Raw genomic sequence first — 13417 nt, 5'->3', positions numbered from 1 at the left:
AAGATCATGGGATTGTGGCAGTTTGAGTTTCAGTTGAGGAAGACCGCGCCCGCGGCCTTCATATTTTCCATGATTATAGATCTCTGTGTTAGCTTTCCAATGCTTCGAACAGGGCGTCATTCTGATTTACGATTTAGGAGTTATGGCCAAAACAGTCGAAAAACGTCTAGTGTGCAAATTGCTCCTTTTCTTCCGTTTTTTCGCCTGTTTTGCTTCGTTTCTTCGCACACACCTCTTAAATGGCTAAGCACCTGAAAACAAACTAAATACCAATATAATAGTGCAAATGTAAATCAAAACAACTAGAAAACATGCACTAATCAAGTCAAATAAACGATGTATTTGCGTGTCATCAAGTTTCCATTACTTCAAGACAGTTTGGTTCAAAAGTCTGTTTTTACGGTACAAGTGCAAAATTCGTAACTTTCGACTGGAAGATTGTATTAGCTTGGTTCTCACGATGACAAGACTTTTTTTGACATTCTCTACATCTTTCGTGATCAGGCCGGAAGCCAATTCTTTGAGGAAGATGTCTGAAAGTACCAATTACATGAGATTTGAATTTACCGTTCCACTGTCTTTCAAATATTTGAACATTCATAACTTCTGACCAGAGTATCATTTTGAAGCGAGCCATATGCCAAAGGTCCTTGAATTCGCAATTTACTTGAGGTTTTACAGTGAGAAAATGTGTTGAGCTGCAGTCTTCTGGACGATCAAAAATTCATAACTCTCGCACCCTTTATCCGTTCATAAATCTTGATATCCCTGACATTTCGTATGTTGGGACCTAAGACCAATTTTGCACCAGAAATTCAACAATATTGCAAAAGCATCATGATTTATCTGTCGAAATGCGTTTTCGGGCACTGTGCGACAAGATTTAAAATTGTATAACTCTCTCAATTTTTATCGTATCAATCCCATTTCAGCGACATTCTTTCACAAATTTTGTCGGCTTTGATTTATCTTCAGACCTCCGGTTCGGATTTTGATCGGAAGATCGAGTTTCGTCGCATTCTTTGAGCGGTACGCACGAAAATTCTGCACAATTGAGTTTTCCACCTCAGATGACCAGATGAATTTCTCACCGTTCAAACAAGCATAGCTTCTTCACCGTTTATCGGATTGAGTCTGTTCCGGCAACAACGGTTCACAAATTTCATCATCTTCGATTTGTCGTTGGTCTCGAGTCCGACATTCGCACCGAAAAGCGTTTCCCTCAATTTTGTCATTTGGTCACAATTTTCCCCAAAATCAAAAACACTTCCTTTCTTCTCTCTCTTCATTCTCTCGAATCAAAAACACATTTTCTTCAAGAACTTGGCCAATTTTCTAACAACTTCATACATTCACCAAGAACATTCAACAAAGAAAATCATCAAAACCTTGAAATTTCTTCTCCTTTCCTCTTCCCTTCAGCCGCGTACACCACCACCATAGAGCCGCTGCTCGAGCCGCCCTTTCACGGTGAGACTCCCTCCGGCAAATGCACCTCCGCACACGGCCAAGATCGTCGCGGACTCACAGCTACTCCTCCTTCTCCCGCTCGTTTTCCGGTCGCTTCCTCCTCGTGATTTCGGCACCGCGCACAATCCTTCTCCGATTGCAACTCTCCAACATCCTCTTTGATCTTGATTCGGTAATTTTTCTTGAATTCTATGTGGATCTTAAATTTGGAATTTAATTGTTGTTTGTTGAGATGTTAATTGATGATGATGATGAATATTGATATTAATGGTTGAACATGATAATTGAATTCAAATGTTGATGCAAATGATGGGGTTGTTGAAAAGAATTGAAATAAAGGGTTGTTGTTGTGTTGATTTAGCTTAATTGGATAATTGAATCAAATTGTTGAAGGTGTTCTTCATAGGTTGTTGTTGTTGAATAAATTTGAATGATGAAAATTGTTTATGTTGAGTTGTGTTCATAAACAATTGATAATTGATGATAATTGCTTAATTGAAATAATTGTGATGGTAATGTTGTTGTTGTTGTTTGTTGATTGACATTTGTTGACGTTTAAATGCTTGAATCCAATCGATGATGACATTTTTTTTTTTTTGACAGTAAGAACCAGATTTCAATTAACATTAGAAATCAAAGAGTTTGTACAGCAACAAATTCAGAAGGATAATATCCCAGCCAGGTCCTAGAACCCAACCTTTTCCCTATTCCAACTAAATTATGGGCATCAACATTTAAGCTTCTAGCCTCTAGGAATAAATAACACAACAGCAAAATTAAAAGATTTCAGCATCAGTCTGCAGTCCTCTGCAATATGCTCCATCGCAGCGATGTGGAGGCAGCCGTTAATACAATCAACTGCTTCGAGTGCATCCGATTGCAGCAGGATCCTGCGAAGCTTCAACTCCTGAGCAACCCCCAGCCCCCACCTGATTGCCAACAGCTCCGCAGTAAGTGGATTCACCACCATATCTTCCTTCTTACACGCCGCGGTAACAGTCTTCTGCTCTCGATCCCGGATTACACTCCCAAAAGCTATGGTACCGTTAGTACTTATTCCCGCATCAACCTGAACCGTTGTTAAAATGATGACACTTGATGTTAAATGAAAGTTGTTAAAATGATGACACTTGATGTTAAATGAAAGTTGTTAAAATGATGGATGTTAATTTCTTTTAGATACTATATTTATTTTTCAATGACAGTGTTTAGTTGACTTTGAAGATACTTTGTCTCGTTAATTAAAGATACTCTAAAATTGACGGGGTGGCAAAAATCAAATTGGATTCAATTTGTTGTTTGTTTCTATATGGTTGTCTTTATATACACTTTACAGTGTACTTGGTACAACAGAAATACGTGACGTGACAGAGAAATACAAAAGAGGCCTAGCATTTCTTCGGACAGTACAATGTACCACAGAAATAATTTGTTTCAATAACAATAAATAACAAACAAACATAAATATTACTAATAAAGTACAAATCAAAATATTATTGAGACAGAGACTTCACTCCAGGAAGTGGACCCTTAAGCATGTGTGAACTTTGAAGAAGAATGCATTATTATATCACCAATGAAGGCTTTCAAATCAGTGTCTGCTGAGCCACCATCTCCCATTGCATCACAACATATCTTTTGAAGCTTTCTACTTCTTTCCCTAATACCCTTTGTAAGATCACTATTCAAATCCATAAGTTCACACACTACTTTTACAATTTCACTTTTCTTAACCAAAACATTTTCCTTAACATTTTCTTTAACTCTCAATCCAACCATCCAATCATCTACTATCATCTTACTATTAAATGGTTGGTCAAAAACAATTGGAAAAGTCAAAAACGGTACTCCCGAAATAACACTTTCCTTAGTAGAATTCCAACCACAATGTGACCAAAATCCACCAATAGAAGAATGTGACAACACTCTCAATTGGTCACACCATTCCAAAACCAATCCCTTGTTTCCACATATTTGTCTCAACCTTGAAGCTTCACTACGTGCTATCCACAAAAATCGAACATTGCTTTCACATAAAGCACTTGCAATTTCACCAATTTGTTCACTTGAAGCTGAAAAGAAACTTCCCTGTGCTATGTAAAGAACAGAACCAATTGGTTGTGAATCTAGCCACTCAATGTAGCTATTGTTAGTGTTTGGTTTGGGACTGTCTTTTAGGCTAATGTATGGTATGGTAGGACCAATCGTGTAAATTGGTATGGACAATTTTGATTTTAAGGTATCAATTGCTTGAGATTCTAGCTCATATATTGAAGAAATTAGAAGATACTGTGCTTTGTGAATCCACTCAAAACCTTTCAAAAGCATCTGCGTCATTCGTTTGTTTTCGTTACTATCATAGAAGTGAAAACAAGGTAATTCCGCTAAGCGCGTTGAGGAAACTCCAGGAATATAATTTACACGTTCATCGCCGTTTTCTGTTTTGCATCATTTACTATTAAATATAAATTAAGTAAACATAAAGAACTAACTTATATCAACAAGTTTAAGAATATGGTTACCTGAAAGATTCAAAGGAGAGTGACCATTTAGTTCCAAAAGATGTTGGTGCAACAAAATAGAAAAAATAGAAGCAGGCATTGTCCAAAATGATGCTACCGGTATATTCTTTCGGTTTCCGACTCCAACAACCCAATACAAGTAAGTATCATACACAATGATTGAAGGAGGGTGGTCAAGTAGAAGTAGGTTGAGCACCTTCTCAAACGGTTCCTCCATCTTTGTCATGACAGCTTCTATGAAAGCAGGATGGTCACGGCCGCGAGTGAGTTCGGAGGGAATAACGTTAGGGATAGAACGGAAGATTATTTTGTCGGGTTTTGGTTCTGAGGAGATGAAGCTTAACCATTCCTCGGTGACTACAAAGGTGACGAGGATGCTGTTGTTGTTGGAGACAAGGAGCTTGCATAGGTTCATCATTGGATTGACGTGGCCTCGTGCAGGATAAGGAATGGCAACAACATGGTTGAAGGAAGTAGGTGGTGCTTCCATTGAAGTTTTGGGAGAGGAATGGCTGTGAGGTTTGATACTTTTGGTGAGAGGCTAAAGGGGAAGACTTTAAGAAGGTTTGAGTCTTATTCTTGTTTCCGTGCACGAAATAATTGAAACTGTAGTTAATGATATGAGATTGTCGGATCCCTTTTCATATTTGTAATTTATATTCTAACATTTCATTTCCGTACCTTAAAATATTAAACTTGCGCCTAACTTTTTATTATTTGTAGAGATGTGCTATTTGTACGCTCCTTTTTCCATACACCTTATGCTACACCATATCCATATAGATAACTTTTTTCTTTATAGAAACATAATTAAGATTAATAGCATTGCATTTTCCATTCACATTTTACAAACAATATTAATAGCAAAGCTAATTAAGATTTGGACGATATACTTTAAGAAAAGAAAACCTAATGGAGCATCCTCCATTTAATTCTTTAATCCAAGGTTTTTTCTTTAGCCACCTCCCTATGGGGTCATCCCCAGCAAAAATCCCAAAATACCCCTGCTTCGGAAATGAACTTCCGAAGCGTTTTTTTTTTAAAAAAATTTCCACAATTCGGAAGTGCATCTCCGAAAACACCTCATGGGGGGTGTCTTCGGAGATGAACTTCCGAAAACACCTCATGGGGGTGAATTCGGAAATGAACTTCCGAATTATGCAGAAACTGTGTTTTTTTTATGTTTTTTCTTAAACAGTCTCACATTTTAATTAAACGCAAACGCCAAATAAAATAAGCAACAGATAAACTGAAAATACTAATATGATAAATCCAATCCAAATAATATATACAAACTGAAAATAATAATAATACTGTGCGAAAGATACAATCCGAATATCAAAAAATAAATAAACCCGACCACTACTGGGTGTGCCTAACCCTCTCACCCTGGGCCCTCCTCTGCCGCCTGTACCCCGCCGCACGGTCCGCATCAGTGACGATCATCTCCATCACGGCGACTGCCTCTGGACCGCCCTGATGAACGACACCTCGATCCAATGCGTCCCGCCCAAGCATCTCTATCCGCTGGCAGATCGGCATGAGATCAATGGCGTGGTCATCCTCGACCTACTGGTTCTCCAGGATCTCCTCATGTGCTGGCCTAGGAGCGCCGGGAACGTCGGGTCTCAGCAGAGGATGGGACACCCGGTAGAACCATGTGACGTACCCCTCCTCACTGTGCCAGTCCTGTGTGACCCGAGTGAGACGGTACTCCTGCGGTACCACATGCTGCTGCCACTCCGCCCATATGGCAGTGAGCTGCACTCGGGTCACTCTGTCGGGAGCAGCCTCAAAGGGTGACCTGGGTATCCGCTGCACGAATCCGAACTGACGCATGCACCGCTCAGGGAGATACCGGACCATGATGCCGGTCCCGCATGCCAACCAGCCTGAATATAAAGCAATATCGTCAAAGGGGACAATCTGAACGTAGTCGGCGAACGGCCTCCAGGTGACGTCGTCGTGCATCGTGCGGTCCAAGTACAAACGGTATGGTCCCACCGCATCGTTCCCCCTCTGGAGAGCGTATCTGGCGGCCCTGGGCATGGCGTCAACGTACGCAGGATCGATGTGGAAGCCGTGGGCCTGGCACTCTTGTCCACAAAGCATGCACCGCCTACCACATGCATGTACCAGCACCAGAGAGCGCAGCCGCGGTGATAGTGTCTGATGCGTGCTGGTTGGTTGCCTGACAAGTTCCTATAAACAATCGAAATCGATTAATATGCGAGACAAAATAAAATGCACTTCTGATACAGTTCGGAAGTTCATTTCCGAAAACTGGGATGGAGGTGTTTTTGGAAATGAACTTCCGAAACACCCCTGCGCAAAGCTTCTCTGCAACCTCCAATGGCAGACCCAAAAAACCTACACCAAAACTATTTTTATGCCTACTAAACATCCTAATATCAGTACTAACCTATCTTAATGTGATTTTTTCAGTTTCTAAACACCTTAATAGAGTTTATTCAAATAGATCTAAAACTTGAAAAAACAATGATAAACTTACCAATTAGTGTTTGATGATGAGTTTGGTTGAGATTGGAAGAAGACTTGGGCAATCTCTTTGATCTTACACTTGCTTTTTGCAGAAAATTTGAAGAGGGGTTGTGTTTTGATTTGAATTAGGGTAAAATGTTTGGGGAGGGGGAGTGTTTTGATAAATCTGCAAAACGCGCAGTATTTCGGAAGTTCATTTCCGAAATGTCGTTTTCGGAAATGAACTTCCGAAATAAGACAATTTTTTCAAAAAAAAAAAGGCGTTTTCGGAGATGCATCTCCGAAACCACCTTTTTCCTTGCATTTCGGAAGTTCATTTCCGAAGTCAGGGGTAGTATGGAGTTTTCACCAGAGGTGGACTAGAAGGTAGGGAGGTTGGCAAAGAAATTTTCTAATCCAAACCACTCTGCAACAATCTTCCACAAGATAAGAAGGAGTTTTGGAACCACAATCTTAAAATTTATCCAGTTACGAATTATATTTTTGGCTTTATCACACTCAGTTCGATTATAAAGGTTCTCTATCTTGATAAAATTCACCATCCCATGGAGAAGCATTCAATGACGGAAAAAAAAAGTCAGATTTGCAAAGCCTACACTAAGATTTTTTATCAAGAATACATTACCTACATCCAAACCTCTTTGGGGCATTACAAAAAACACCTTGACAACACTCTTAAAGTAGTCAAAATAAAAGAGCAACACATACCATTGAATCAAACATAAAACCAAAATAACATTGAACATAATAACCATTAACAAAACAACAAAAACAGATACCCAAACATCATGTTCCAGCAGATCCGAAGCTTCTGGTGGTGGGGGTTCTGGTGGTGGACGAACATCATGTTTACTGTTCCAAAGCTCTGGCCCAAATGTTGGAGAAGATGGACTTGAAGTTGCTACTGCGAGCACCTGGTAGCTATTGACGGAGATAGGCGAAAACACGATGGAGGTTAAAGGTATACTTCGGCAAGAAACCAAAAGGGATGAAAGGTTCGGTAAAACAGAAGTTGATCTTTTCATGCCCCTAACGTAACTATTGAACTACTTCACTGAGAGAAAAATGTATAGTTTCTGGAAACAAGCTTTTCTTTCCTCTATATCCAAACTGAGCAACTTCATCTTGCCAACCATTCATCGATATCCTACAACCCTTGGAACATTGAAACTCGGCTTTTCTAAACATTGTCCCGAAATGTCTCATCTGCATGTATTCCCGCTTCTACACCTTTTTCTCATTTTTCTAAAGGTCATTTCTTTCTAACACTATTTTACTTCTACTTTATCATTGTTTCGTCTTTTCTCTCCCAACCTTCGTCAGCTCCTGAGTTCTTTAAAACTGCTACCCTTTCTGCACTGCTACTACACCCTTCCAACAGTAGCGACATGGTGAGACCTTTCGAGATTTTTATTATTGAGGATTTGTCAGTGTCAATTTTGATTTTGATTTAGTGTTTGTTGTTTCAGTTTGAGTGGTATTGGCTGACGCGGAAGGAGGAAGATTCGTTGATAGTGTGTTTATGATGATTTGTCAGTGTTGATTGCGACGAAAGATAATTAATATTCTAAAAGAGGTTCGATTTTAACTTTCTCTTTTTTTCTTGCGGTGTCGTTTATATGTGCAGGTATTTTACAATCTTTATTAAATATGTGCAGAGTTTAGGGTTTGTTACCGTGGAATCATATTTTAGGATTTCGTACTGGGCTTGATGTTGAAATGGAGATTAAGAAGTATTATTTTGAGGTAGATATGGCTGATTGGAAATTTTGGATTTTAGCATTTGAAATTGTTTATGCACATAACTTGGTTTACAAATGATTTAAGTTTTTCTTCAGATTTTGCTTGGATTGCATCACCGTGTTGCTTCAATAAAAAGGGGATCTAAAAAGGGGAAAATATGTGGTGGAAAATCGGCGGCGAGATTGTTTGCAGCGAGCTTTCGATATGTAGTGGAAGGTCTATAGGCTTTGGATTTGTGACTTTCGGTAGTGCTGAAGAGGTCAATAGTGCTATTCAATCATTAGATGGAGCGGTAAGCACAAATCATTTTGCAAAAAAAAAATTTGTAAATGTTTGTGGCTTCTGCTTTTAAGTTTTTTCCTTTAGATTTTGATATATGTAATGTTTACTTGTGAGCTGTATCTTTGAAATCTGCAGAAAATTTTTATCTCATTTTAATCATGTGACCTTTTGTTGATTCTACAGGCAACTCAGCTTAATCTACATTTGATAAATGAGCTTCTTACATTTAAAGGGATTTCAAGATACAAATGACATTTCAGTAAGACACTTTTTTCATATTTATATACTTGTTTGTTCGTTCACAATTGGCGATGGGGAAATATCTCCAATACTATTTTCCGCTTTAAAAATTTGGAACTATTTAAGAGTCACAGGGGCGGTAAATTGATTTCTATTAGATCCATTAGAACATAATGATTTTTAGTTATTCAAGAGTAACAAATTCTCTTAAATTCAGATCCATTTTGAATGAAATGATTTTTATATTGCATACATATAACATTTATGTTTTTGTCTATAATTAATTATTTTGCAGTGTCTATAAAGGTTTGCACAAATCCAAAGGTTTGATGAATGAGATTAACCAAATTGCAGTGTCTATTAAGCTGTCTCTTTTCTTTTTTCCTAAATGTTTACTCATTCTTGCAGGACACGATTGTGAGTACCATAACATGCAATTGTCAGTATCTTGCTCAGCATAACCGACAGGTTTCCTTTTCATAACTATTTGATTTGGGCATATGAGTTATTAATTTGAAATTCGACAACTTTTGATGATTGATTTCAGGGACAAAAGCTTTATCTATTGACTTATCCAACTTTCCAGTCTTGTCGGTACAAATTGCATTTACTCTTCTTGTGTTTCCTTACCTTCTTTTAGCCTATTTTAGACAGGCGGCTTATTAGGTGCAGAACTTCCATCATTCTCCAGATGTTTTTTATCACTCTATTCCAAATCGCCATGAACCCTATCAACACAGTCTTTGGTTAGTTATTTTAATATTTTTCCGATCTACTCAATATTTTGCGCATATGTTTTTTTGTATATTCTATTTGTTACTCGTCCGATAACAATTTTGTTTTATGTATCAAAATTCCAAGTTATGTATATTGCAAGTACGTACAAATTGAGTGGTTTTGATATTTATTCACAATAATATACATACAAGTGACAAACTTATTGTCGTCGATGCTCTATATGCTGGAGCAGATAGGTTGTTGTCCCAAGTGCTAAAAGGAGTTTTTTTTTACCATCATTTGTAACACCATGTATTTTCCATTATTTAATTAATTGGAATTTAAATTAATTATTGGATTGATTGGCATTTTATTAGATTATTGGAGAAATTATGAAAATATAGTAATTAGGCTTGGTGTGATGGTTAGTAGAAAGGGGGTGCTAATTGGAGTAGGCCTTACTAACTATTATTTTATTTTTCATAAAATAAGAAAATTGGAAAGAAAAGGGAAATAGAAGCAAAAGAGGAGAAGAGCAAAGAACGTAAAAGAGCGGAGAAAGAGGAAGAAGAAGAATCAAGAATTTTGGCTAAGGTAAGGGAGACTAATCCGATTATCATCTATTATGGGATTATGAATAATAGGATTGGTTAGGTGGGTTGGTTTATTCCAATTTTGTATGTTATAGGTTTTGGGGTTTTGGAACTTTAAGGTCAATTTTATGATTTTGATGCATTTGAATGTTATGGAATGATCCTTGATGTTAATTGACCTCTAGGTGTGTTAGAAATATGTTAAAATACATGAATTAATTTTGTTTTGGTGCTGTATTGAATTTGGTACGATTTGGATCGAAATTGGATGAGAGAAAGTGCTGTCAAATTGTGTTTTTCTGCTACCGAGTGCGTTGTAACCAGGTAACAGTCATGCTGTAACCGATTATAGCAGTGTAAAATGGTTAAATTGGGCATTTTGAGTACTATAACCGGTTACTAGCCATGTTGTAATCGATTACAGGCGAGTTTTGGAAAATAGTGAATAGGTTGACGTAAAGGCGTAGCCGGGTAACGCCAATGCTGTAACCGGTTACACCTGATACTTTTTGGAAAATTATTTTAAAAATTCATATCTTTCAAATCATATATCCGTTTTAAGCGCTGTTTTAGGCGTTTGAAAAGTGATTAAATATTTTATATAATAAAATGGTGTAACGGGAAGTGGCTCAATTTTATTTTAAAATCCCGATTTTATTTTGTTATGATGCGGTTATATATCAGGTGTATGTGTTTGATATATGTGATAGATGAGGTAATGTTGTAAGAACATGGTTGTGTTATGAATGTTATAATTGTTGTGTATATGTATAATTGATTGTTGAATGATGCTGAACATGAACATACTGAACTCGGTGTGCTATCAGTGAGTATAATGAGATGATTTTGTTCATCTTGATCGGTGTGATGATGAGTATGTTATATGTTTTGCATGCATTCATAATCATTTTGGTGTCTGAATCCCGGTGATGTTTGGATCAGTGGAGGCTAATTCCCATTGTGAAGAATTAGTTCTCGGCATGGTCGTATTCTGGTGATGGTTAGATCGGTTTGATGGGTTAATCCCATGATGAATTGGTACCACATGCATAATGTCTCATTGCATTGTTATGTATGTTGATTATAATATGAATGGAAGGTGTCCAATGTTATAATGTGTTGTGATGAACCGTGTTGGTTGTATCGTATGGATTGATGTGTAAATCATACTAAAATCTGGAATATGTATGATAGGATGAACAATATAATTATAAAATTTTGTTGTTTATAAACTCATAACATTTGTTAATTGTGAATGTGTCTCACCCTTACATGTTGATATTTTCAGATTGAAGAGTAGCGACATTGTGCTTTGGTGAGGATAGCTTGTATGCTAGTCCGTTAGTTTTCGCGTCGGTGTCATGCTCTAGTCTTGTAACACTGGGGGGGGGCATTTGTTTTAGAGTTGTTGAATGAACTCTTATTTCATTGTTTTTGTGGGACTATGTTTCATGGATTGATGAACTTATGATTTTGTTATTCATGTAAAAATTATTTTCTGCTGTGTTGAACATGATTTATTGGATATGTGAATGTGTTTCCTTAAAAAGACATGACAATTGAATTGGCATTTTATTTATTTATTTTGATTTGTAACATCCTTGTTTCATGTTTACTCTAAAATTATATTATTTGTTCCGTGGGGTTAGAAGGGTGTTACGTCGTTTGTTCCTTAAATCTAATACTTATTTGTTTTGAAAATTGAAGTTGAAATTTGCGAATAAGGTTATTGATAAGTGTCAAACTGTAGTTATTTGTGTATATAGTTTTGCGGCACTTATTGTCTCTTTTTCCCCAACTTGTGCGTGAATTCGTACGTTTTCGTTATATTTGTACATATTGTGTGTAATTTGTGTTTTTGATTCATTTATGTATCGTTTGATAGTTTTCTATTCATTTTGTAGGTATTGATGTGTATTCGGAGCATGAGCAATAAAGTGTCAAAGACACCGCTTCAAATGCGCGATTTTGAGCAATTCATTGGTGGATAAGGCTCAAAATAAGGATGATAAAAATCACCAATTTGGTTTCCATTTATTCATTTTTAGATAGAGCATAGAATAAGCTTTCCAACGCTTCAAACCAGATGCAAATCTGAGTTACAGTTCTCAAGTTATGCTCAAAACAAGATTTCATTTTTCTATTGAAAGTCATTAAATAGGGAAAAGTCATATTTTTTGGTTATTTTTTAGGGTTTTTTTTGTTCCCAATCCATCAACCATCATTTTTTGGATAGATTAGCTTAGAAAACAACTATGGAGCTTGCATTTGGTTGATTCGAGGTGGATTGATCATCGATCGGAGCTGACAAACCGGAGGATTTTTTGTTCGTTTCTCTTATTCTTTGTGTATTATCTATTTGTTGGGTTTTGTATATGTATTTACTTCGAACTCATGTATATTTGTCGCCCATGGCATTATATAAAGCTTGCTTTACAAATCTTTGTTGATTGTTGTCTTAGATTTTTGCTCTATGCTAGGGATTTGTGTTGTTGTAGAGATAAACTTCTTGAATCCTTATCTAGGATGATTATCTGTTAGTTTCTAAACTCTAGACATAGATTTAGAGCTAACAATCTATATGGATGTCGAAGCTTAATGCTTTTATGTTAGTTGTGTCGGTTGAGAGATCGTCGATGTGGTTGATATGGATTTCTGCTATGATGTTGAGGTTGGCTGAGAGATCGTCGCCGAGATGATATAGTAGTTCTCTCTACTTTGGGTGAGAAATGACTTAGGGTGTGAGCGATGCTGGATGACATTGACGAATATTGTAGGTTGAGTATAACTGATCGATAAGTTTAAGTTTGTGATAAGTAGATTGTATGCAATACTTAATCAGTCTTATCTATCCGAATAATGAATTCTTTTGTGTTCATATTTACTTTTTCATTTTCATATTTCAACCCATTCAAACCAAAGCTCGAACCTGTAGCAACCGTTAAACATAATTCTAATGACCATCTCTGTGGACATGGTAATTTCCGGATAAATATTTCCAAATCTTTTGTTGCTTGCCGCGCTACCGTTCCAACAGTTATGCATTTGAATTTGAATTATAATGTTGATTGTCGTTATTGTGATTGTGAATTTTAATTTGAGAATTTGATTTTCATTGTGTGAGATTTGTGGTATTTGATTTATGTGCATGCCATTTTTGGTTTCAGATGTGGTTTGATTTCAATACAAAAAATCTGACTTGTGCGTCTGTTAAGTATGTGATCTTTCTCCAAATTGATCGGTCTACTATCCAAAATAGAATTGATTTGGTTCTATCTTTGGCCATTTTAATCAACATCGTAACACTTTTGCATGGGAAGTGTTATTTATTCCAATTTTCACTTGCCG

The 13417-nt window shown here is 37.0% G+C and overlaps 1 protein-coding gene and 2 long non-coding RNA genes across 3 annotated transcripts; 2 read left to right on the top strand and 1 right to left on the bottom strand.

The window, feature by feature from the left end:
* Nucleotides 1–1267: 1267 nt before the first annotated feature.
* On the top strand, nucleotides 1268–2639 carry LOC131620779 (uncharacterized). The gene is made up of 2 exons (XR_009289281.1): nucleotides 1268–1642; nucleotides 2074–2639. It is a non-coding gene; the product is annotated as an uncharacterized LOC131620779 (long non-coding RNA).
* A 112-nt stretch (nucleotides 2640–2751) lies between these two features.
* LOC131620778 (UDP-glycosyltransferase 87A1-like) lies at nucleotides 2752–4597 on the bottom strand. Its single transcript, XM_058891937.1, has 2 exons — nucleotides 3993–4597; nucleotides 2752–3908 (listed from the first exon to the last, which is right to left on the bottom strand). The coding sequence occupies exons 1-2, from the start codon at nucleotides 4480–4482 to the stop codon at nucleotides 3001–3003; spliced, it is 1398 nt and encodes a 465-aa protein (XP_058747920.1). The 5' UTR covers nucleotides 4483–4597; the 3' UTR covers nucleotides 2752–3000.
* Nucleotides 4598–9036: 4439 nt separating this feature from the next.
* Nucleotides 9037–11455, top strand: LOC131617424 (uncharacterized). Its single transcript, XR_009288579.1, has 3 exons — nucleotides 9037–9505; nucleotides 9969–10070; nucleotides 11358–11455. It is a non-coding gene; the product is annotated as an uncharacterized LOC131617424 (long non-coding RNA).
* The last annotated feature ends 1962 nt before the right edge of the window (nucleotides 11456–13417 follow it).

The sequence above is a fragment of the Vicia villosa genome, linkage group LG7 (genome assembly GCF_029867415.1).
Source record: "Vicia villosa cultivar HV-30 ecotype Madison, WI linkage group LG7, Vvil1.0, whole genome shotgun sequence".
Taxonomy (NCBI): Eukaryota; Viridiplantae; Streptophyta; class Magnoliopsida; order Fabales; family Fabaceae; genus Vicia; species Vicia villosa.
This window is presented reverse-complemented; position numbering and strand designations above follow the sequence as displayed.